Raw genomic sequence first — 27,589 nt, 5'->3', positions numbered from 1 at the left:
CTATTGGTAAGTATTTTTAATCATTTTCCATTCCATAAAAGTAACTGTCGTTATGTTTACGCGTTTTCATTGTATTTCTAAAGGTGTAACTTATAAAATGTAATTAATAACAGAGTTTCATATACAAATGTTTTTTCTATTCTATATGTATGAGGATGTACTCTTCTTTAAAAATGCAAAAATGTCCCCCGATGGGGTAATATGCCTTAAGCTCTATTATAACATTTTTTTATCATTCTTTTCTGGCAGACTATGAGCAAAACGTATAAAAGAAAAACTACAAGGGCGGAATAAAGCGAGAAGGGGTTGCAGAAACAATGGCAAACGTAGAGACACAAATGGAGTTTTTTTTTTCTAAAAGAAATAAAGAAAAATGCAATTCCTGTAAATATTCAATCAATATTTTTATTGAATTAAAATGTGAATTTTTATATTGAATTTTTTTTACAATTAAAAAGAAAATTATTTTGTTGATTATAGTTATCCGAGGCATTTCTCGTCGAAATCCGGGGGAAAATACCTCGGATAACTGTAATCATCAAAAAATAATTTTTTCCTTTTCAATATTTTTAAAAAATCAACAAATATTTGTAAATATAAAATTTTCGACTACCAATAAAATCAGCATTAATTTACTTTATATTGATTCAAGCAAATATGGGATCCGCTTTAACTTATTAATATTTATACTTTCTTTTTTCATTTCATTTTATTTATCTCGTCCTCTCATTTTTTTCTTCGTTCGCGTTTCGCTGGGAATATGTATCTTGTATTATTTCCAGGATGGTTGAAACGAGCTCGAGATTTCTTTTTATCGTCATTTTCGGTCCCAGCGTCGCCGTTACGCGAAACATCCTTTCCGCTCCTTCGCGTTATGCGTGCAGGATCGTCGGGTAAATTTGTCATTCGCGATTCGTATAATCCAGCGAGTTCCTAGACACGCAAGAAACGCGCCGTTAATGCCGGCTCCCGTGCGACATTATGCCGCTTTTGTAACAACGTCGGCCTTAACAGCTTGCGAAATGACGTCAACGACGACGACGAGAGAGACTCTGTCTCCGCTAAATGACTTTGCACGTCTCTCCTCGCGCCTCTTAACCAACGCGTCGTTTGATGATTCGGTTACAACGACTAACGAATTCATGACCTTTCTAATGCGCTTTCCGCAAGTTTCCGATTCTCCGCGTGAATGTTTCACGATAATGGTATCTTGAATCTCATCCGAGTAGTTCGCGCTCGTTCCCTTCCAAGACAAGTTTGCTTTTTTCATCATTTTACGCACGTGACAATCATATGCGGAAAATCCAACAAGTTTGTAATCTTTAGGTCCGTGATGTTTCATGCAATCTTTAAAAAATTTTTCCCGAGAAGAAGGAATATTATACTTTGTAAATTATTTCGTATAATCAACCCGCTTATTTGTACATCATCTTCTCGTTTAGGTCGCCTTGGCTTAAGCCTGATGAAAATCCCTGTGCAAATAACGCTCGTTCGTGGACTTGTTACAAGTAGCTTCTTGCTCGATACAACTTGCTGGTATTCGGTATAAACCGGTCATAAGCGATAACACGAGAGGAGATTTTGATTTTGGTAATATGAGAGAAAGAGGGAGAGAGGGCATGAAATTCTACGATGTAATCTCGTTGACGCGATTGGACCTCCGCCTTTTACGCTTTACCTTTGCCTCCTCCGCCTCCTCGATTCCTGGATAGCGACAGGATCACGGCGGCATTCCTGACGTTCCGCAGATGCCGGCAAATTTCAATTCGTGCCTCGGTTAAACCGCGTCGTTGTAGGAAACGATGATACGAAGCGAAAACCGTCGCCGTCGAAAGTAACGCCGCCCATTCGCGATGGAAAATAGCTTATCAGAAATTTCCATCCCGCGATTAATTTACAGGAACACGCGGTATTCCGTCCGCGGTACTCGTATTATCCCTGTCTGTTTGCGCAACAGGAAAAGGCAATCCAGTCAAATTGCTCGATTATATTTTTAATTGGAATGAGTACGCTAGGAAAAAAAATTTATGTTCCCGGCAAAATCGTTTATTTTTAACGGTAATTAAATATCCTGTTTTATGTGATAAAAGGTTCGATTATTTTTGTTAAAAGTGATTGGACGTCGACTAAATAATTCAGTTGTTGAGCGCAGCCGCTTTTGGGGCTACCAACTAGACACTTGTTTATTCTACTTAATTAAACAATTCGATGGAGTATATCTCGATCGAAATTTTAAATTGGCACAAACACAAAATTTATGGAGAAATTTAGTTTCCCCGGACATTATTTTGCTAGTGTAAGGTAGCAAGAGGCATAAATTTTCATATACATCAATATTAATCTTAAAAGGTAGAAGTAAATTTTTTTCTCAAATAATAATACAAATGATTCTTCTAATTATTTAGAAATTTTCTCTTCAAGAATTTAATTAATTCTCCCTTCTTATACGGAATAAATTAATTGTATATTTCAGAGATACATTTTTTTAGGACGCTTTATTTATTAGAATGCGACTGACTTAAATAGTGCTGCTAGCAACATGCAAAGTATCTGAAGCGCATAATAATAAGGTTTCTTCCTTGAAATTATATGGAAAACACCCGGCTAATTTGCCTCAGCGTAACAATACGCTTTACTAACGTAATTGTGGAAAAAGAAAAAGTGCAAAAGAGCAGCAAGGCTAAGCCAAATGAATAGAGAATTGTTGTTTCTTTATTACATAGACTCAATTTGCTACGTCGATTTATTCCAAACAATTATATATATATGTATGTAAAACAATTTTAATTATTCAATTATTAATATCATTCTATTCAATATTTATTTTACTAATTATTTATTATATATTTAAAAAATTACTATATTTATTATATTCAAATTATTATAATTCTTATATTCAATTATTACATCTATATGTGTGTGTGTGTGTGTGTAAAATAATTTTAATTATTCAATTATATTTAATTATTAATATCATTCTATTCAATATTTATTTTACTAATTATTTATTATATATTTAAAAAATTACTATATTTATTATATTCAAATTATTATAATTCTTATATTCAATTATTACATCTTAAATGTTATATCCAATAAAAGACGATTGAAAAATATACTTTATGCAAGTTACATGTCAGTGAAAATTCTTTATAATAAAAAGTTTATTTTTCAAACTTGGGGTAAGAGCGATATAAAGTTCTCGTTCTGTGCGATAAGCAAAAGGATGACGCAGCAACGAAGCAGATTCAAATCTGAAAGTTAATCTCGCGCGATTTACGCGAGTTGAGATGGGGGAGATTCAAGGAACGCAATCAAATGCGCCGAGAAACAACGCAATCCTCGTGGACATTCCGACCGCTAATTAGCATTCGCTCTAATTTTGATTAATTTATCATATCGTAATCTCGCCGGCTGACGAGATAACACTGTGTAACGCCATAACAGCGACCCTACGCGAATAATAACGTGACAATAGAGCTTGCCCGTAATATATCACGTTCCCTTTGGTATGCGGACAAACATGCGCATAACTATGCGCTCTATTCGCTACGTCAATTATTAACTGCTCTCCTGATGCTTTTAAAAATGACGACCTTTCCATTTTTAGGACCGTCATTCCCCTTTCGAGGCCATTAGCGGCTCGTAAGGGATTATTTTTTAATAATAATTATTAGAATTATACATTTTCTTTATTTAAATTTCTTTTTGAAAATCTCTGAAAATTCAATATTTTAAATGTATTTATAAACGTATTTACAAAAAAGTAATAATTACGTTAAAAAATCATCATTTTTCCACATGAACATCATTTCGCTCTTTCGCTAATATTTTTTCATTAAACACATTTTTTAATAATTATTATTAGAATTATACATTGTTTTTTAAATTTAAATTTCTTTTTGAAAATCTCTGAAAATTCAATATTTTAAATGTATTTAACGTATTTACAAAAAAGTAATAATTACGTTAAAAAATCATCATTTTTTCACACGAACGTCATTTCGCTCTTTCGCTAATATTTTTTCATTAAACACATTTTTTAATAATTATTATTAGAATGATTCATTTATTTTTGTTAATTTTAATCTCCCTTGAAAATCTCTGAAAATCCAATATTTTAAATGTATTTAACTTATTTACAAAAAAGTCATAATTACGTCGAAAGAACATCATTTTTTCACATGAATCATTTCGCCCTCTCGCTAATATTTTTGCATTAAACAAATTTTTTAATAATAATTATTAAAATTATTTATTTACTTTTGTTAATTTAAATTTCTTTTTGAAAATCTCTGAAAATTCAATATTTTAAATGTATTTAACTTATTTACAAGAAAGTCATAATTACGTGTGAAAAATCATCATTTTTCCACATGAACATCATTTCGCTCTCTGGCTAATATTTTTGCATTAAACGCATTTTCTAATAATAATTATTAGAATTATTTATTATAATTATTATTATTTATTATTATAATTATTTTGGGAATTATTTATTTACTTTTGTTAATTTAAATTTCTTTTTGAAAATCTCTGAAAATTCAATATTTTAAATATATTTAACTTATTTACAAAATAAGTTATTACAAAAAAGTCATAATTACGTCAAAAATCATTTTTCCACATCAACATCAATTCGCTCTCTCACTAATATTTTTGCATAATCACACTGAGCGATTATCGAAATTCCGTCCAAGAATTGTCGGCGTCAATTTTATCATAGATAGACGCGTGATTATTTCTCCTCAAACTATGGATTTAAATTTAGATGGAAAAAGTTGGGCCGCGGTAGTTCCAGGTTACGTCGACCGGTCACGGATCTCCCATGTTCCCCTTGGGATACAACCGGCGACTCGGATCAGGCATAGTCTGGCGAGAATGGAGGATATTGTTTCTATTAGTTATTATTTCCGTGTCTCGTACACGCGACAAGAAACGAGATACAGATAAACAAGTAGTATAAACGTACGACTGGACAGTCGCGAACGATTCCTATCTATTCATCAGCCGATGAAGTTTCCTTTCAACTGGTATACGTGTGATACGTATTTCGATGTAAAAAAGCGACTGTCGTTTCCCGGTAAAGAGAGGGTATTTTGAATTAAAACGTCAGAAGCAAGAAAATAAAGAGAGAAACATTTTATTTTCCCAGTTTAAACAACTACAAATTTCGTACGAAACGGCGAGATATGATTGTTAAAGCGCAACTCGAAAGTTTTAAACCAAGTTTGCGCCTTGCCACCGTGTTTGTTGGGTAAAATCGTGGAAACAAACACTCGAAAAAAATACTCCTGCAACTACAGCAATAATTTTCTAGGTGCGAAAAATTAACCGAGGTAGAGAGGAATCATCAGCAAACACGAGTTTCCATGTTACCAGGGTGATTTTTGTGAAAAACGATTTTTCCACGCGCATCACGGTTAAAACTTTATAAGCATGATTAGCCTTCATACGAATAGCCGGAAACTTTCGCTCTTAAACACCGTGATATTTCGCATCCAATCAATCTAAATGACGGGATTTATATTCGAATCGTTAAGTGAAATTTAAATTTGCCGCAAGATATCCCTGGAATTCGCCGCTGTAAATTGTTACAAATAACGTTTTACCGGATGCAAAAAAAAAATAGGCAGCGATAAATTTTTGTCGTTACACCTAGAAACCTACTTACATCAGCGAAACATATTTTTTCGAGTGAAGCGCGGGTGATTCGAGATAGAAGATTTTACAGGCGTACGTACGTGTATCTCCCATCGGTGGACAGCTGATGATTATTCACCCCGGGCAATTGTTGCTGATCCGGACAGGCAGTTTCGGGCCATTCGCGATTGGATTCCGTAGCAGCGGTCTCTCTATTCGCGCGTTCCAGCTCGCTTGCATTTTGCGACTGTGCTTACGAGCGCTCGTTTCAGCGCTCGTTTGCCCGTCAAAACTAGGAAGAACGAGCATGCAAATTGTCGGGCAGCCGCCATAAAACGGCGAAGCTTTTTCCGCCAAATGGCGCCATCCGTTTGAAAGCGCGTCTATTTGGCGGCTGTTATCCGTCCGGCGAGCGACCTATATCCTTCCCTCGCCTTCGTCATATCGCGAACGCTCGCGGGCGGGTTCCGTTATTTAATCCTTAAGCTCTTTAACGAGATTCCGAAGGACCCCGTTTGCGAGATCCGTCCATCTAAAATAGCAATTGACAGCGATGATCCCGATGGCCTCTTTCCCTCTAATTGATTCCACTGCAGGAATTATCGTTTACTTTGATATCTCGAGGTAAAAATAATCGACGTCCATTTGCAATCGGTAGACAAGAGCGTTGAAAAATACGCGAGATGACGAAACAAAATTTTCGAAGCGATAAATCCATCAAACGTTGTCAAAGCGAAGCAACAAAATGACTCGAGAGGGGTGAATGAAACCCTCTTCATTCCCGCGGCCATTGTTTCTCATCGTCGAGGACAATATTGTCGCTCCGATCGCAAAAAGCCCGTCTAATTTTGCGCTCTCGTTAGTGCGTTGAATGTCACCGGGGTGTTAAAAGGCAAAGCGGGGGAGGAGGGGGCAGCGCGTAAATCACCCGGACACTTCGACACGCCCATCGGTGGATGCTATTTTTCTAAATAGCATTCATAAATACCTGTTGCGTGAGCGTTCGCGCGAAAAGCGCATGCATAACCGGCGCGGCGTTGCATATTTTAGAGGAACAAATAATTTAATTGCGCTTTAGCGCGTGCGGATATTAAGCTCGTACCCTCTCTCCTGCCCCTCGCCCACCTCCCTCGTTCTCCGTGTTAACCATGCTCCACGACTACGACAGCTGACAGCCGTAAACTTTGCGATGAATATTTTATCGCGACGATGCGTACAATGTACCTGCGCCCGATGCGTCTGTACTACATGTCGCGCGAGTGGAAAAAAAGAGAGAGAGATATCCGAGAGACATCGTAAAATCCAGAGCCGAAAATTCACCATTGCGTTACTTCTGAATCGCGATAATCGCCGACGAACGGAGGAAGTTTTCTAAAAAAAATAAAAAAAATGTTTCGAAGAGAATGCTTCTTCAAGATCTCGAATAAAGTTGAGCGAAAATTTTTTACAGTTTTACGCGTGATTTCGAAGAAATGGGGTTTTCTCTTTAGTCGCGTCTTGTGCATGATCTGCTTGGAAATGGGACGGCTCGAAGCAGAAACGTCGACGACTTTACGAGAAACTTTGACGTAGTTGGAAAGCCGAGACTTTACGTGCTTCGAAATGATTCCTTATCAATTGCCCCGAGATTATTTTTCTCTCGCAGACGCATGAATTTAAATTGTGACTTTTCAATTGATATGTATTACTCTACGTTGCAGTTAAAAATTACGATTAAAAATTATAACTTTATTTTTTCTCTCATCCGCTTTTAAAACAATTATAAATTTCTTTCCACAAATACACTGTATTTTAAATTGTTTACGCTATATTATATAAAATTTTATGAATTTTCTTCTTAATTCCACTCTAATAACACACACTCTGTTTTATTGCATTATATTTCACGTCCATTATACAGTTCATCTTCTTTTAGTTACACGTAATTCACAGAGAGAGAGAGAGAGAGGGAGGGGGAGGGGAGAATTAGACGCAATAATTATAAATTTATTTAATCTTTTACAATATTTCGCGGTGACGACATTTAATGTAAACAAATAATACGTAATTTCCACACCGATTATTAAAGCACGTGTGATCGTATGTGCGTGCAATTAAAATTAATTAATACAACGAACGCGACCGAGCGCATATTTACTACTTGAATTTATTTAATTTCCCCATTATATACATGTATAATCTGGAAACATCGTAATTATACGCGAGTACGGTGAGATAAACGCCGCGTGGATTTCCGTGGCGAGGTCACGTTTACTGTTGTCCGGGAAAATCCCCAGGACGAAGCATGACAACGAGAAAGAAATTGGACAAAACGGATAATCTCCGTCCGGGACTCGCGGCCCCTTCGTTCCAGATTTTTTTACCGGCCCCTCGGCGTTTTGTTTCGCGTCCTTTCGCCCTCCTTTCCTCGCTCATTAGACAGAGGGTGCTCCCCAATTAGCCGGTAAAGGATTGCCGCGACAGGACGGGAGGGAAAGGCTGGTTTTGAAACCGTGCACCGGATAGCTTTAATTAAATAATTCGTTTCATCGCTCCCCACCCCCTCCCGATCCTCCCTTTCATCGTCTTTCAATTTCTTCGCGTCTGTCACGGTTTAATTTAACCTCGCAGAGGATCCAACGCACCGTAAATTCATTTTTATTTCGATAAAACTGTTTCGAGAGACGAATAGGTTATCTTCTTTACTTAAAACGAAAATTAAGGAGAAATGGGAATCTAAATGTCTCCAGCTTCTAAGATTCGTAGTGTACACTCGGCGATTATCAAGCGTTAGGTTTCTAGATAGTTTTGTAACTATCTTCAAGCGTATCAATCAGTTTTTATTCGCAACTATGTTCAAGCGTATCAATCAGTTTTTATTCGCAACTATCTTCAAGTGTATCAATCAGTTTAAATTAATCATTTATATTTTTAATTAATTATTTTTTAAACGCAAGATGTTATAAAATTAAAAAAAGGATATATTTATAAAAGATATATTTATCAAATTATTTTTTTTTGGAACAATTGTTTTTTTGGAACAATTTTTTTTCTGAAACACCGAATAATAAAATAAAAACATGATTTTTATATATCATAAAAGAAGAAAATCGGTGGCTACAACAACTTTTATTTGTGATCTTGGACAAATAATTCATCAGATATTTAATTCCACAACAAGATTTCTACTCAAGGATTTGTTAAGGGGAAAGAATGTGTTTCGAGATACGCAAGACTCGGAGGGCAAATTTTCTCGTAATGCCTTTCTCCAACTCGCAGTTACTTTCGACTACTTTTTTTTTACTCATTCCCCTCGTCCTTCCTTCCCACTCATCAACCTGCCTTTGGGCGAGCGTTGCAAAGAGAAGAGAGCTGCAAAGCGAACTCGTATTCTCATTTTCCTCGCGCAAGATGGAGAAATAGCAATCACGACGAGTGGCGCAATAGAAACCGGACCTGATTCGACACAGAGAATCCCTTTTAAGTGTCTTCATTTGGTCTTTTTCCCTTAATCAATGTATCGATTATACTTATCTTCAAGCGAGCTGAAACATCGCCGATAACTATGCAATTAAGTATCCTTGCAAAAATGGTTTATATTGATTTTATAAGATTTATTGTTTAATTTTAATGTAAGAATTTAAAAAGTACGAGAGAAAAGGGGATCAAGAGAATCGTAGATTTCGCGGGCAAATAACATTCCAGCCACCCGAGGGAACGATTACCGAAGGTTTACGAATTTTCTTTCGGACGGTGAGCGCGCGAATCCTGCCGAAGGAAATCGTCCTCGATCAAATTACAGCACGAGAGAGAGCCTTTTAAAAGGATCCGCGAGGAGCCTAACGTCCCTCGGAATGGGCGAGGTGGCGCGCGAGCTGATAGATTTTGAACGTCGGCTTCGCAAATCCTCCGCGTATCGATGGGTCCTTGCAAATCCCTCCCAACGATCCTCGGGATGAATTCCGCTCGTCCCGGCAGGATCGATCGCGCAACCCGCGCCCGCAATGTCCGTTTTCACTTTGCCGTTGGATTACAAGTTGCCATCTCTTGAGGGAGAGCTTTTACGAACTTGACAGAGAAACTCGTTCTCTACCCTCCTCCCCGTCCGTCTCTTTGTCTCTTTATGTTTAGAAAGGAGTGCTCCAGGTTGTGCAGGAATATTATATTCCGTAATGTTCTATGCTTTCTAATAATTTCAACTACGCTTAAATTATGCACCATCTAATCCTAATTTTACTGGCGGAAACACACGCAGGTTGGGTTAGATTAAGTTAAGTTTCATAATAAACAATATTATTTAAATCAAGAAAGTGAAAATATATATCAGCTTGCAATTCAAGTTGCGAGATTTTTAAGTTTGAAGATTTTTGTGCGGAAAAGAAATATATCAAATTTAAATAATTATTTACTTCTTGAATCAAATTGTCCTTTTCTTAAGAGAATATCAAGTATTGATACAATGGCATTATTAGAAAACTGATTTATGAGCATAATTTCCTGTAATTTACGTAAATGTAAATCGAATTGCGGAAAGACGTCTATTTGCGAGAAACTGCTTGCAAACGTGAAAAAATAGGAAAACTACGTTGTGGACAAACGCGATGATGCGGTGACTGCGCATATGGTGCGCGTGACATGACTGGAATATTTGCTGCTGCTCTCATCGACAGGACCCTCCCGTCCTTTGACCCTCTCGTCCTTTATGCACGCGACCGCCATACAATTATAAACAAGCTACGAACGCAAACCGATCTCAAAAAGACAACCCAAACCACTCAATTAACTGAAGACTCTGCTCTTACTTTTTGCTGCTTCAAAGTCTAATTGTAATATTTAATTAATATCATTAATGTCAGTTATAGAGGTAGATAAAAGGGAGAATTTGATTTGTTATTCTATATTAGAAATAAAGCCAAAGGTTAAAAGCCATGATGTATTGTAATAGTCTCTTCTAATATTAGGATTGGCTTCTGGGCTTTGAGCCGCGTCAATTTTTTATTTGATTCCAATGTTTCGTGAACATTTCAGTTCACTTCATCAGGGAAAAACGAGTTGTTCCTCTACAGGTATCCCTTTATATAGAAATATAAATGAAACGTTGGAATCGAATGAAAAATTTAGCTACTGGCTCAAACCGGGAGCCAATCCTAATATTCACGTACATCGCGAAAGTTTCAAAGTCTCCTCTAATATTTGTCGTTGATCGGAAATTGAAAGAACTCACTTATATTCGCGAGATTCAGTAGGGTAAAAAATACGAAGAGGGAGGAGGTAGATAAATCGACCGATTAGTTCTTCAAATAATTTTAGCGTAGATCGAAATTGGATTGGGATCGTAATGGCTGTCATGAGGTGCGCCGACTGCAAACGACGCGATACCGACGACATCCTTATTATATTCGACGTACGTGCACCGCTTTCATCGTAAATTGAATCTCTCTATTATCTTCTACCGGGATATCCGTCCTTTTCTGCTGAAGGATTTTTGTCGTCGCAAAACGCGCATGTACTTCATTACGCTTTAAACAATACAAATGCAACAGATGTTTCTAAAATAAGGTACCTAAAAAACTGCTTTAAATAAAGGAGATCCAAATTATTATACATAAATTAGAAGGAAAAACTTATTTTAATGAGAAGGCTATTGATGATCGATAAAAGGATAGGACTCAACCTTCTTATTAGTCTTGTATAAGAAATATCTTTCCCATCCATAGTGAAATCTTGATCTCGAAATAACCGACTTGTTATTTCGTAATAAACGTGAATCTTTTACGACGTATCTTGATGGGAAAAGACACGAGCTCAATTAATAGTTAATGTACGCTCGCGTAGTTGAAATCGGTCTCCAATCCCCGTAACTATTTATTCGGAGTAATTATGGATGCGACTGCGGGCGGAGAGAAGGATTCTGTCTGTTTTACGACGGCAAACAATGGGAGGAGAGACGCGTCCCGCGAGATAAAGGCGGGATGTTAGACGCCACCGTGTTGGGACAGCATCGCAAACAGCTGGCGCAGAGCGCGACAGTCTCGCGATTCGACTGATTATTCTACCCGAGCGCGATCTCCGTACATATTTACCCGACAGGGTGAATTTCTCCGGGTGCCGACAACTCTCTACCACCATCCCTGACGCTAATCGACCGCTCTCCCGTTGATCGATCATCGATCCGACGGACTTGATGGATTTACCTGAGGGAGTTTACCGCGCCAATGGTGTCGCATTTTTCATCGACTAATTCACTGTAACTAATTACCTATTCTTTGTACATTACAGAGAGGTGTGTAATAAAGCTGGAATAGAAAAGAGAAGAAGAAGGTGGTCGACAGAAGCTACGCTTGCTGCAAATCCGTTCGCGTAACTGGATCCAAGAGTGATAAAATTGCCATGAAAGATATCAAATTATAAATTAATTAATTAATTTTCAATTTAATTATCAAAAAATTAATTATCAAGCTAATAATAAGTTAATTATGTATTATTAATTATTTATTTAAATTGTAAAAATTAATAAAGTCTAAAATATTAATTTCCCAAACTGAACTGTCAGATTCTGATAGGCAAAGATTGCATCAATTTTTACGCCTGAGAGGTCAAATCCTGAAAATTCGAATTGACTTTGTATTTTAACGAATGATCCGTATTTTGAGCGAAATTATCAAGGGATTCGAGAGACATTCGGTGGAAATAATCCGATACATACTCGAGTTCTGTCTGAAAGCCTGCACCCGTGCTGATAATGGAAGGCGCGCGTCGCGGAGAACAATAATGTAACATCGCGGGTATAACGTAATCTGTGCATAATTGAACATAAACACACCGATAATTTGAGCCAGCAATAGTGATGGAGAGGAGACGGACGGACGGACGGATGGACGGGAAAACAATCATCACGCGGTTACGTGAGAATATTCTGCGGACAAACGAATAATTGCCTTCGCTGGACCCAGCATCCTCGCTACAAACGGGCTATAGCTTAATCAAACTAAACATCTACGGGGTAGACATTGCTATTCCGACGAGTCGCCCCTCGAAGGGTTGAGAGCGAAGGTAAAGCATGATTCATCGTCAATGTTTCCGCGAAGACTCTCCAACTCATTAAATGCCAATTCGAAGTGACTTGTAAGTGTAAAAGTGAAATTTTATCAACTACAGTATCGATCAAAAGTATTACATCATTTATAGAAATGGAAAAAAGTCATCACTTTAATAACCAAAAATATATATAAATATTATTAAATTATATCTTATTGTTTTAATAAGTTTATTAATAGGAGCAAAACAGGGGTAGGAAAGAAAACATTTATTCATTCGCTTGCGCATTTTCTGTATCTTTTAAAAATGATGCAATATTTTTGACTGGTACTGTACACATGCGACGTGTATCAAAGTTTATTTAAAATTTTTTTTCGATTCATTATACGAGTTTTGATGCTTTTTTAGCGGCCTACGATTCTTTTTGTTTCGCTTACCTGGGGATAATCGCCGTCCTTCATCTGATAGTCGAACACGTAAAAGTAAGTCTTGGGCATCGGTTCCTCCTCGCTGTCGGGGATCGGCGCTATGTGCGGGTTGTTCGGTTTCTTGGTGTGCCTCAGGGTGAAGAGATCTCCGGTCTGTACGAGCGGTGCCACAAACTGCGCGTCACTCAAAGCCTGCACGCATGCATCCTTCGTGTTGACGGGATGCTGAACCGTTCGTTCCCAGTCGGTGTACTCGTTCACCACCTACACGAAAACGAATTTCAGGTCTGTCATTCGCACGGTCTGTCATAGACACGACAAGAAACTGCGGAAACCGGAAAATCAGACGTGACCGATTTGCGCTTGGAGTCACCTTTTTTTCAATGCGCTTATTAAAAGCATATTTAAAAAAATAATAAAATGTATATAAGAAAGAAAAAATAATAAAATAAACAAAACCTATAAAAAAAATAAAATGCATTTAAAAAAATATTTTTTCACATTGATATTTAAAATTGATTTTTAAAATAAAACAAGTATAAAATATATTTTTAAAAAAGAATAAAAAATATAAAAGAAGAAACACAAAAAAAGTTTTTTTTTCACGTCAATATGTATCTTTTTAAAGTAGAAACAAGTTGGTTCTCTTCGCAAAAGTCTCTTCAATTAAGCTTTAAAATTTCGCGAGTTCTATTCACGAATCGAGTCAGTTTCACCTTTACGGAATATGCGATGCATTTAATCGCTCGATAGCCCCCCTTCCCCTCCTATCGCGCTCGTAAAAATACATTGTCGCGGCCGTAATCATTTAATTGTCTATAATCGTTAAGTAATGCTCGGCGTGCGTCGCTCTCCTGGCGCGGACCGATAACGCGCCGGCCAAATGGAATTGCGTCGCCGGTGTATTTTGACAAAACGCAACGCTCGCGTTTCAACCGTTGGCTATGGAACGTAACAATTATGTCCTGCGATAAATTCCGCGCGAATGCGACGACACACGCGCCGCAAATATGCGCGGCACGTCGCGCACGGCCGGCGATAAATACGATTCATCTTTGCTCTTTGAAAATTTCATTCTCCTGTCCTCGAAAACCTCCTCATGAGAGACGAGAATTTCGAGATCCTTGAAATATTTTGTATATTTTAATTTGATAAAATTTCGGAATTTTATATTTAAATTCTTGATTTGATTAAAGATCTATAGGAATAAATAGACACTAGAGGAATCCAATTCCAAGTTTTCAAAAATATGTAGACAAATATAAAATTTTCAAAAATATACAGAAAATAATTTGAAGTTTGAATCTTTGGGATATTTTGCATCTCTTAAATTGATAAAATAATCTAGAGATTATATTTAATTTCTTAGATTTGACTAAAGATCTATAGAAGAACAAATAAATAAATGAATAAAAAAAAATAAGAATAAATAAATAAATGTTAGGAAAATTCAAAATTCCACAAGTTTTCAAAAATTTACAAGGATACAATATTGCAAAAAGCAATATTATCAGCTTCTTTGTTTTTGATAAAAATTTCTTATTTACATTTACATACATAAATAAAATATTCATTAAAAATGATTTTTTAATCTTATAAGATATTATTTCGTCGTGCGAAAAATTCTTAAAATTCTCTCTCCGTCTTATAAATAATAGAAACACCCTGACTCACCGTGTAAAATATCTCAGTGAGATGATAGACGTAGGCATTCCTCACATACGTGCGGATAATCCTGTCCCTCCTCTCTCCTTCGAACCCTTGCAGAACGTCCTTCTCCGCAAACTTCCACAACGCCTCGCTCGTTGTCACGCCAAATAACAGATCGTATTTGTTGTTGCTCGTGATTGGTGCACCATGTTCAGCCTTCTTTGGAAGAGGCCTAAAGTCAACAATAACAATTTTAATTCAATGCAAATTCAGTTATTATAATTTTCAAACAATATAATTAATTTTTTCTAAGAAGATAATATTATCTTTTAATTCTTTTAAATCTTCTTTCAATATTAAATTTAATAAATATACAAAAAGATTAAAATATTAAAGTGACAATAAAATTAATTGCACATCTTGAATATTTCTAAAAAGTAAATTGAATAATATAGTAATTAAATAAAAAAAAAAAACACTAAGATTATTCTAAAAATATAAGCACATTCAGGACGTGCGATTAAAATAATTTCGTTAGAAATACGAAGGCGACATTAGCTAAAAATCTCGAACACTAATTGCAACGGAACTCGCTTTGGAAATAAAGATGATGATATGAACTCGCTCTATGGTTTCCGGCGGCGTGGAGCGATCTTCGATTGTAAGTATGCTAATGACGTTGTAGGGTCGGGGTGGGTCGTTTACAATCGCGTTAATGAACCACCGCTAATGTTCGCGATGGCGAACCGGCTCGTTTAGCCCCTCTTTTTCCATTTAACGAGAAAACTCCGAGATCCGTCAGACGGAAGACGGAAAGCGGAATTATTGTGGAAGCCAACGTTAAGTACGAGACATTCCCTTCTCTCTCTCCCCCCTTCCTACCCCTTTCTCGGCCCCCTCCGTCCTCTCTTCGAGCAAGAAAGCAAAGCCGGGGCCGGAAGTGCACACATCAAAATAACTTTTCCGCCGCTTTACGGATTTCCTTTGCCGCCGCGAAAGAAAATGTAGAAATATACGCCGCATTACCATAAAACTCTATTAAGCCCGCTCTACCGGAATCCGAGGATTTTTCCCTTCTCCTTACTGTCTCTCCCTTCAGGATTTCGTCCTTTTTTTCCTCCCCATTCGCGCTACGACCGTGATCAAAAGTGGCATTAGATGTTCGCAACGTCAAACGAATTTATCTTTCATATTTCTTATTAAAATTAGAGAGGCGATGAATCGACACGAGGACCTTGAAATTTAAATTCGAAACAAGAAACTCTAAGATCGACAATATTATCGGAATTTCTTAAGATTGGAATTCTTTGAAGAGTTGTGGTGAAAAATCATAAGACTCTTGGATGGAACTTTAAGAAAATCCAATATTAATGAGAATTTTTTCCGAGTATACTCACCCGAATCCTTGAAACTCGGGTCCTAGATAAGACAGGAGATCCTTCTGAAAGTCCGGCTTGATGACGACACCATCGACACTTGGGCCAAACGCGCTAAGAAATGTCGGAGGTTGAATGTCGACCTGCATCAGCTCTTCGAGACTACTCTCCCTCAGACAATCGACTATAAGCTCATTGTCTTTGAGGAGATCGTCGGGAATTGAGCAGTTGATAGCCTTGGCCAGTTTCAGGGCGTAGGATACAGGATCTTCTATCACGGCCCAGGATGAAAGGGCGCTACCCGATAGCAGTATAGCTCGTTTGAACAATCCTGCGAATTAAAGGACTCGGTTATTACACATTTTTTACAAATTTTTTAAAATATAATATATCTTGATGATATCAGAAATCGAAAAATTAAATATATTAGTGTAAACATTATAATCAGTATGTATGATATATGAAACTAATTCTTTAAGTTGTTTAAAAAAATTATTGCTTTAAATATTTAAATATTAGTACATTTATATCCATCTAATATAGATTAATACTGGTGGAAAATTTCAATTTGAGTCAATAATTTTTGAGCAATTAAAAAGAAGAAAGGAAACGTGGCATTTTTGAAATTAAAAGAGAAAATCCTTTTTCCAGAAAAATATAATAATCTTTGCAATGAGAAAGTTGTGTCGCAAAGGAAAAATTTTCTGATATAAGGTCATGTGAGAATACCTTGGTATTTTTATTTTTATTTTCGCAAATTGCAAAAAAAAGGTACCAAGTTTTTCGTCGATAAAGGAATTCTCTCTCGAGAAAATTTGTTCGATGGAACGGAACAGCTTTTCTATTGCTTAAAATGACACGAAGAAAGAGGAACAAAGGGTTATTTTCGCGAACAGATTCCGTACTCGCGAAGTATCAGTGGAAAATCTGATTTTTATTTCCTCAACTTTAAAGGAATATAAAATAAGACTAATAAAATAGATATCAATTGCTATACTGGATACTAAGAATTTATATCATTAAAAAGAAGGAAATGAATTTCAATATATATGAAATCTGTATTTTGATTGACGAAAGGAGAAAAAATATAATAGTAAAAGTATTTAAAATTAAGAGGTTTTGTCCTGAAATTTAAATTTTTAAATTATTTTAAATACATTTGCAAATTTTAACGATATGTCTATTATTAACGCACAAACATGTACGAAACTTGTATAAAAAACCGCGTTATCTATCTATAATTTATTTTATTTTGTAATTCATCGCAATTCAAGCTCCTTTCTCTCTTTCTCTCTCTTTCTCACGTGCCCTTTGATAATTAAATCTTCGAAGTGTGGTATCTCGAATTGTTACATCTAATGCCGGATGAAACGCAATGATTACGAGACGCTGAATATTATACGAGTGGATTGTTTGAGGAGGAAATTACGTCGGCGAAAATGGCACCGCGGATGGATGGGAGTTACGTCGTTATTCTTAGTGAGAAAAGAAAGATAAACCAAAGTCCCTCTCGAACCTAAAGAAAGACGTGGTCGACGACCCATAATTATCTGAGAAGGAGAATCATTCTCGCGGAGACTCTCCCGTCGATGTTATTTGCCTAAGGAAAAATGAAATGTTAAGTCTTCCTTAAAGCAGAGGTTTTCAATCTTCGCTCCCCTCGTTATTAACGCAGTCATTATTTCATCAGCGATTATACTATCAACAGGGTTAAAAAAAAAATTATTATCCAACATAACAAGCGCATTTAATTATTAAAATATAATGAGTTTGAGATTTTCTGTTACTTATATTATTAGAAAAACTTTGAAAGATATTCGTAATTTATTATTTTTGATTAAGAAATTGATTAGCTCGAACGAATCGAGTTCCGATCTTGATTTCTATGAGATGAGAAAAAATAGGCATTGCATTTTAAACGGAAATGTAGTTTTCAATTTTGAAGAGGAATAAAAAAGACAGATATAGGGGACGCTTTCTGCTTCGAGAAATTATTATGCGATTTTTTTCGTCGAGCAATTTATCAGGGAAATTAATAAAAGAGAGAGATATAGAGAGAGAGGAGGAAACAAGGAAAAAGGAACAAGAAGGGATAGAAAAAAGAGAAGAAAGGCCAAAAGCAGGAAATAACAGGACGTCGCCGTGTCTCGGGACTGCCGCCTCGGAAAAATGGAATTTTCATTTCTATTCTCGGTGATACGGCAAAGAATGAAGCATCCGCGAAGCCGGGGAAGCTAGAGAAGAATCGGTCACGATCCCTTCCGATCGGAGGATCTTTCTGCTCGCAAGCAAACAGAAAACAGGGAAACGATGCCTCTTCTCTAGCGAAACAAATGAGCACAAAGCGTCTTAAATGATGGAATCCGCAAATAACGCGAGTTTTATTAAGTGAAAAAAGTTTTATGAGCCTTAGCATTGGACTACTGGAAGTGACGGCGTCATAAATCTGGTTCCAAATTATAAAGGAAGAAAAAAAAGAGAAATGTAAAACCAAGCTCCTTTCCTCCCTCCTTTTTCGCATAAACCGGAAGATTTAATATCCCATATTTATTTTTTATCATTCCCATGACTATGAAACCTTCAAATCATCCTAAATTGCGTTGTTTCTCACACACACAAGTGACAGCTCGGCAAATCCAAATCTCTCCCCTTATTCGCGAGAATTTAGATGATTTCTCTCGATATTCCTCTTCTCCAAGGGTCCTTTAATTAACAAGACCAAGGCGAGGAAACAGCCATGACGGATAAAAGAACGAGGGAGGGAAAAAACCCCCGGTCTCGGACACGCGTGGATGGCTGCTCCCTCCTCATAAGGGTGGAAAGTATTTTCCAATAGCGCGACAAGGGTGGCACTGGTAGGAAGGGGCGATATTTCACGCACATAATATCACGAGCGCAGAAGCAGAGGGTAAGGGGGGAAGGGAGAGAGAGACGGAAGGCTTTCCCTTATCCTCTCGGATGGCCGTGTCCATCCCCGGAGGGTGCTCGTGGAGGCTGTTAACCGTTGAACGTTAACCGTGAACACGACCACACGAAGACGGCAGCCATCCCAGGATGAAGATATAAAAGGAGAGACAGCCAATATCCCCGGCAATGTGTTACCACTTGCCGATCCGCGCGTGTTCGTCCTCGAAAATACCGCGAACCCGGCAAAATGGCGACGAGAGATCGGAAAGGGGGAGAGGCGGGGGACGGGGGAGAGCCGGCGGATATCGGAGAAAGAAATTTCGAGCTGATATTCTTGCTGGTTTAAGCTACTTCTCATCTCTCATCTCTTATTTTCTGGACTTCTTCTTCTCAATTTCTTTCCCGGAGCGAGGAATGCGTTGTGATAAGATGGCGCAGCGATTCCCGCGACAGATGACGACGGGGATTTTCGCGGAATATTTCGATCGCTAGGCCAAACATTTTCTCATCAATCTACTGTTCCAAGGGATTCCAAAAAGAATCCTCGCATTCTTCGGCTATTTAATAATATGCAGAGGGAATTAACTCAGAAAAGAGGATATGCTTTTGTCAATCCATAAATATTTTGCTCTCTACGTATATACATTTAAATGTATACAACTTTTTTTTTAAATTTAGAATACTTGAATGTTTTCAATTTGAATAAAAAAATCTTTTTTTAAATATAAATAAAATATACGAAAGGAATTAGATTAAAAGAGAGGATATTTTTTAAATCCTTGATACTTTGCTCTTTGTAAACATATATACATGCATGTCTTCGAATCTTTTTTTCAGTTCAGAATATTATAGAAATTTAGAAAATTACATTAAATTTTTTAAAATTTAAATATTTAAAAAATTTAAATAAAATCTAAATAAAAAATTTAAATAAAATATCTTGCGAGATTACTTATATCAAGGTTGAGATCCTCTGCTTGTTTCAAATCTACAAATTCGTATTTTCGCGAGAAAGTAACAGAATAGTTACAGAGACAAGTTCGGAAAGCGTAAGCCCATTTCACGTCGGAGACCTTGTTAACGGATTCGATAGATCGGTAGGAATTTTCGCAAGTTCCTCGAGGAAATTTTACGCATCGAGGAGAATTTCGCTTTCGAGAGAAAGAGGAAATCTTTCCCCCCTCCCCTTCTTATTTACGAATACGTAATTTGTGCGTAATTAACCAACACGAAATAACGCACTGTAACGAAGCTCATGTGAAACTCGCTACTCTTCAATTATATGTAATGCAAAAGCGCTTTTAATCATTTACGAGATGCGTCGGCGCAACGTGTATCCTGAATAATTGCGGACGCAACATGGCGGCGAGTGGTATCGAAATTTTGACCGGCTTCGTTCTCGAGAAAATTAATAACGCTTCCCTGTATTTTATAATTCACGATTATAATATTGCTTTTAGCTACATTCAATTTTACCAATTTTAAATGTGTTGTTTTACATACTTCGAAGTGTGATTCGGTTGCGGGAACATAACCTAATACATCGACAAAGAACGAAAAAGAATCAAAAAATCTGGATCATTATGGTAATTATTCACCCTTTACATAAGATCAATAGAATTACATATCGTTACATTTCTCCAAAATAGTCTGCAATTAATTCTACATTTTGCTTGAATTATGTCCAAAACTACAAGGTACCCTTCAATCCCAGCAAACACCAAGTAACATTTATATAACTGTTAGTTGTAATTTCCTCAACAATATAACTGTTACATGTTATGTAACTGTTACACTCAACAATACTAACTGTAACATGTTATGTAACTGTTACATAACATGTAACAATGTTATGTAACAGTTATATTGTTGAGTGGGAAATTACAACTAACAATTATATAACTGTTATTTGGTGTTTGCTGGGATTTTATATCACGTGTCGCTTCAATTATGGGTACTCGACACAATTTGGGTCACTTACCCCGAACGACGGTGGGACTGATGGCGAGGAAATGCACGCAAGCGGCCCCGGTGCCCTGGCCCATAAGGGTGACGTTCTCGGGGTCGCCCCCGAAGCGGGCGATGTGCTCCTTGACCCAGTGAAGAGCGGCTATTTGATCCATGAGGCCGTAATTCGCGACCCTCGCCTTGGTCTGCGGCGCCACGTTGGCGTTCAGGAAGCCGAGCACGCCCAACCGGTAGTTCATGGTGACGATCACTTGGTCCGTGTAGCTGGCTAGGACGCTACCATCGTAGGGGTTTCCGCTGCCCCAGTCGTAGCTCTCGCCGTGAATGTACAGCAACACCGGATGCTTCCTGCCGCCCTCCGCCATCCCTGCGCAGACACAAAGGGGTCGCGTCGCGACGCGACGCGTCGTTTTAGTTTAGTTCCTCTTTCGCTCGGCGCCGCGAGCCGGGGATGACAAAGACGACGGTCGCTGCGTTTTCTTTGTCGTGACACGTCGGGAACACGAGGCGTCTAGTCTACCTGCCGATGCTTCCGGAAAAGGGCCCGTGTTCCCGGGCAAAATGCAAGAGTATCGTCTCAAAGCTCTTTCAGCTACTATTGCGAAGATACAAAGCAGTAAACGTGAGGATGCTATTATTATTTTACCTCATCTGTTTTGTTGATTAAGCTCTTTAAACTCGCACATCAATAAGGTTAGGTCAGGTACAAGTAAAGTTTCCATTAATTAAAAATTTTTTTTTCAATATTAAATATATTTATAATTTAATTTAATATTTAATTTATATTTAATTTACTATTTAATTTAATTTATATTTAATTTCCTATTTAATTTAATTTATATTTATATTTAATTTAATATTCATTAATTATATATATTATTTAATATTTAATATATTTATATTTAATTTAATACTTTTATAATTTCAAGACACACATTTGTAATATATTCGACGTGCTATTTCGTCCTAGGACATAAAGTTTTGAACATCGATAGGAATGAGAGATGAAATTACCGAGCCGTAAAATTACAGGGAATCGCGCTCTTGTATCGCCGTCTTTTCCCGCGTTTTATGACGGTGATTTCGATAACGATTTTTTATAGAAAAGAATTGCTCCAGATATCACATTTTTTTGTCCGTCTACATGAAAGTAGACGTAGTCTTAATTTAACAAAAAAGAGAAACCTTCTATATTCTGTATGTGCGATTGTCTCTTCTGCCTACATATTTCACGATGAGATTTTCATCGTTTCCAAGATTTATTTCTCCTTCTCTCTTTTTCTCTCACAAAAGGAATATGGAATCAAGGATGTCAAGATTCTTCTAAAAGCTATCCGTAATTTTTAACAGTTTTTCGTTTTACTTCCGTGTTTCTCTTCCTCGCAAACTATCTCTTGAAATCCTTTGAAAAACCCTGCAACTACTTGTCCTCCCCGCCTCTTTCTTCCTTCCACTGAATGTGACTTTCTATATGGCTAGACACACGGTCAACATCGCTCTTTGTTTCGATAAGAGCCACTTCCGTCTCACTTTCACGACCGTAACGACGAGAGTGCTGCTCTGGAGTGATGTGGCAAGTGGTAGGTCCATATTTCGCGATAAGGAACATCTCTAGCGGATCTTTCGAAAGAGATCTACAATTCCAATGCTTACTCATGGTTTACACAGGATCCGAGAAACGCGACAAAGAGGAAGATAAGATTTTTTGAAAGACAGAAAAAAAAAGATTCCGATTAATCCGTTAATTTTCTATACTTGACTATATTTATTATAATAAAAATTGTCGATATTTTTACTATCGCTTTAATTAATCTGATTAAAACTGTCAACACGACTCGCCCAGATGGCTCGCAAAGATCACTTTTGATGCTGAAGAATGTGTTTTCAGACAACATCAATTTTTCTCGCTGGAAGGTTATCGGACGCGAGATTTTTCCTCTTTCAACTCATTCGGCATCAGATCCCTCTTTTCACGCAACAGCGAGGGACATCCTTTGAACGTTCGTTTCTTTCTTCCTCGAAAAACTCTGATCCGTCAGGAAACTTTTTTTATCCGGCCCACCTCTCTGATTCTGCAGGCCCGTCCGAAATTATCTCAGAATCTTAATCAGCTAAGTCCTTCGCCTCAAAGTACTTTGCAAAGTTTGTAATGTATTTGCCGAGACTTTATATTCGGATTAATGTAGATCCGTTTCACTTCCGTCTCTCTTCATGGACTGTCTCTTGCGACGAGATAACGAGGAGAGACAAGAAAGAAACCGTATAAAATTTATTTGCCTTATTAATTTGTAATGTATCTTGGATTGGAATCGGAGAATGTCTGCTAATTTTTTTCTCTTTTGGCGAGTAAAATGTTTCAAATAACTCGTATTTTCATCTGCGAAAATTTAATCACGGGATAAACACATACGTGGCCGGGGTTTATTTTATTTAAATTAAATTTAAAAATAAATATGTTTATATATTTGTACTTGTACAGTTCAATTAAAATGGAAATCTCGTACATATACATGCGTACTTTGTAAAAATAAACAGAATCTTTATAAAAATATACTATAAATATAATAAAAATATACTATAAATTTTATTTCTCGAACAGGTTTTATGAAATAACCTCTTTTAGTCGTATTAATGCTTCAAGATCACCGAAAAGCGCCTCTAAAAAATTGAGATTATCCCCTGCCTTTGTCGCGGATGGCAGTGAATTAATCGTACGCGGACATTAATCCAAGCAAACTGGAGAGATAAATTTGGCGATCGGACGAACGGACGAACGAACGAACGAACACCGTCGCGCTCGGAAAACGTTTCGGAAAATGGCCGCGATGCGAAAATATTTAACGCCAAAACTCGATATTACAGCGAGCTTTCTGCATTCGCTAGAATACTCGATAAATCCCGCTCCCGGGAAAATAGATTAGCGCGATAGGTCATCAGCGAGACTTCTCGCGACATGCACGCATTGGTATCAATTTATTCGCCCCCCCTCTTCCCCCCTTCCCCTCTTCTGCCCCATGGTATCGTGCCCTCGTAGCGCGATCAAAACAACGGGTGTCAAACATGCCTGAAATAGTTTCAACTTTGTTTCTGCGCGCCACGTATAATGCTCATCGACATGGCGCTCGTTAATTAACGTTGCCAGATGAGTTAATATTAACAAGCGTCAGTAATCGTACAAACGTTCCGACGCTGACTCTCACAATGATCTTTCATTATTTCGTAGCACAATACGTCAGCGGGAATTTGCCCGGTGCATTATGCAATTTTGACGCTCCGAAACGATTAGTAATTAATATAATATCCGTCTACGCGTAAAATTTTAAGTATAATCCGATATATACATATGTGGGTGGCCGATGAGAGTATGAGAATTTTGCGAAAACGACATTTTGCGCCCTTCCCCTCGCGAAATAAAAAAAAAATAAATAAAAAAAAAGAGAGTTTAATCCGAGCTTAAAAGTCAAAGAGCGAATTTGTTGGCGTAACAATACGTTGCTGCGGGCACGTCCATTTTTGCAATGATGTTACTCGTCCATCATCGGAAATCCGATTACACAATCCCGTTTTAGCCTGCGCTTTCGACGTATCATTTTTAGCTCGTTATTGTAACAGTCCGGTATGTAAAGCTCAGTTTATATTTATACCGCCCCCATCTCCGATCATTATCCGCCATAAACTAATCCGTCGATGCGATAGCAATTACGAAAAATGAGGAACAACCTACTCGAATATGCGAAATTAATTTTAAGCTCTCGCGTGTCCAGCCGCATATAATATACTTGCCAACTATTTTACATCGGTCGTGTAACATTTTGACGTTTTTTGCGTCCTTTTTTAAATGTAAATTTCAACTTATCTTGACGTCAGATATTATTTCCCCCCAAGTCGTTCCTACTGCAATTACCAGGATCAATAGGTTAATTATGAAAAGTGAATAGTGTAAATTCGATGCAACGCGGATCAATTATTGCTCGCGATATTACGAGAGATTGCTGTAACACGGCGAAACTTGCAGGCGGCCTCGGTAACTTTATCGCTCGCGACTCATTATGCACAAACAGAATCAAAAGTACGTAATTACATCGCGAACTTTGCAGCGCAAACTGCGACGGGCATAATCCGCACATAATGTGCGCAGTACGTGAAAGCAAATTAATTACTTCGTTCGTCGCAATATCGCCGGCAAGTTTGCAAACGCACGGACAAGGCTTGGCTGCGCCAGATTCTCACTAAATTCTAACAATAATTAATTTTATATCGCATTCTATCGCGAGTCTCCGTTATTTTATCAAATTTTATTGCCCCTTCAAGATAAAATTAATCAAGCGTTTCATTCTATATGAATGCGCGCTGATCTCTTTGCTTGCATTGAAATTTTATTTCAATTCCAGCTACGCGACTTTTACTCCGAGCTAGCTGCATTTTACAGATTTATTTTCATAATTCATCTATACGTTGCAAAGTTGTGTTAATTTAAACGAGAAAGAGAGAGAGAGAGAGAGAGATTGGAGCTGCGGAAATAATGAAAAAGATTGAGAGAAGGATAAAATATAAAGTTCGAAGTCCTTTTTGTAAAATCTAATAATTTAATTTAAGATAAAGATGCAGTTTAAATATCCTTTTACGTAATTAAAATCATTATTATATAAACTAAATGTTTATTACGAACGTAAAAGTAAATTTTCGACATAATGTAATCACGTTCTTAACAATAAATAAATTTTAAACTTCAAGGTATTATGCGGAAGGTAAATATTAATATATTTAATTTTATCATTTAATATTCAGTTTGTAATATAATAATAATTAAATATAATAATTAATAATATAATAATTAAAATTTTTGAAAGAAGAGCAAAATTATATTTACTCCTAAAGTAACGGGATTATTGGCTGGAAATACTAAAACGGTCAGTGCTCGAATTTTACTCTGTTTATTATGTTCGAATAAATAATTCAATCTTTGTTAAAATAATAAAAAATATAATTATTATTATCGCAAAATCTCGATCTGCACATCTCGGTATAAATTGAATAAACGACAGGGGCTAACAGAATATTTTCAATATAAATTATCGCGAATATCCCGATGCGAGGAGCAAAGGACAGTGTTGTTGCTGCATCAAAATGCGTTTCGCCGCTTTAAACCATTATCGTCATTCCGGGCAAAATATTATTGAAAATCCTCTCCAACGATGGTACGTCGTATGGACTTTTATCAAAGCGTGAGAGTCCGAAGCTGTACCTGTAGCGAACAAATTACGCGAACTATTCATAAGGTATCTCATATGCGTGCGTGAGCTCGAGCTCACGTATGTATGTGAGATAGAGCAGCTGGTCGAATCCGAATTCGCCTAAGCAACCCGCTCCCGCGTGTTATATCCCGCATCGTAAACTCGCGATATCTTCCTTTAATACGGCGATAAAATAAACCACGATCACTGCGTTATCATGCGGCGCCGGGGGGTGCGTTAAATTAAATTGATGAACGCTACTACGCAACTTTACAACAATCGTTGTTGCACGCCGAGCTTTTACAACGCCCGGAAAACGTCCCTCTCTATAAGACCTAGTAGCAAACTAGTCCTTCGTTTCTCGTGAAGAACATTTCCGCCAAATTTTATGCGTATTTTAATTTTATGAGAGATCTCTGCATTATTCGTATATTTCTTAAATTGTTTTTAAATTATTAATTTAAATTATTTTTTATTATTTACAATCATAATTTTTAACCATTTAATTTTAATTCTAATACTAATATAAAGGACTCTTTTTTCAAAAATCTTATAATAGAAAGAATTCCAGTAGCTATATACAGAGTGTCCCAGACTTAACGAATCAGCCGTTAATGATAGATTCTTGAGATCATTTGGAGACGAAAATTCTAATACCAAAATGTTGAGGAAGATGTAGTTTCGGCGCTACAAAAGATTAAAGATTACCAATCGGCGCGTTACGTTCTCCTGTGCTCAGAGACATAACATATCAAGGGGCCCGCGTATTCGTTAAGTCTGGGACACCCTGTATATTCGAAGAATTTTTATGTGGAAATAATAATTTTATAACTTAAAGATAATAATTCAAATTATTATTTTTTATTATTTGTGATTATAATTTTCAATCGTAATTTTTAATTTTAATTCGGATAAACGGACTCTCTCTTCTCGAAAACCTTATAATTGAAGGAAGCAGTTATTTATATTTAAAGGATTTTTGTTGCGAGACGATGAAAGCGGTAAATTGGCAAGAACTCGTAAATGTAGAATAAAGCGCGATTATTTTGAGACACGCAAAAGAAATTAATTAAATAATCGTTTTCCGCGTGCAAATATCAGCAAGCGTCCTCCTGGCGGATTTTTGCCGGTAAACGAGATTAGAAGACGAGTTACTAGTTTTTGAGCGGAGACGCAAACAGCGTGTGCCGTCGGAGTGTCGGCGCAGGGGGGAGGATCGGAGGGGGGGAGAGGGTTGGAAGGGGTACAAAGGGAGATGGAGCGAGGGGGGAGAGGGGTTGGAAAACGCTATGCAGAACTTGGCAGTCGCACGGGCACCGGGCACGATCTCACTTAATTGGGGTCGTGTAATTTAAGTTAAGCAAGT

General features: G+C 37.2%; 1 protein-coding gene across 2 annotated transcripts in view; it reads right to left on the bottom strand.

Moving 5' to 3' along the window:
• The window catches only part of Nlg-4 (neuroligin 4), a 235,304-nt gene that overhangs the window by 66,844 nt on the left and 140,871 nt on the right, over nucleotides 1-27,589 (bottom strand). For both annotated transcript variants that reach the window (XM_083093505.1, XM_083093506.1), the window contains 4 exons: nucleotides 21,003-21,356; nucleotides 16,136-16,445; nucleotides 14,763-14,970; nucleotides 13,098-13,352 (listed from right to left, as the gene is read on the bottom strand). In XM_083093505.1, coding sequence (XP_082949631.1) covers nucleotides 13,098-13,352; nucleotides 14,763-14,970; nucleotides 16,136-16,445; nucleotides 21,003-21,356 — 1,127 coding nt within the window. The remainder of the gene's footprint in view (nucleotides 1-13,097; nucleotides 13,353-14,762; nucleotides 14,971-16,135; nucleotides 16,446-21,002; nucleotides 21,357-27,589) is intronic.

This window comes from Camponotus vicinus, unplaced genomic scaffold (assembly GCF_025532165.1).
Source record: "Camponotus vicinus isolate PSW18456_S1 unplaced genomic scaffold, iyCamVici1.0 SCAF_3, whole genome shotgun sequence".
NCBI classification, from domain to species: domain Eukaryota; kingdom Metazoa; phylum Arthropoda; class Insecta; order Hymenoptera; family Formicidae; genus Camponotus; species Camponotus vicinus.
This window is presented reverse-complemented; position numbering and strand designations above follow the sequence as displayed.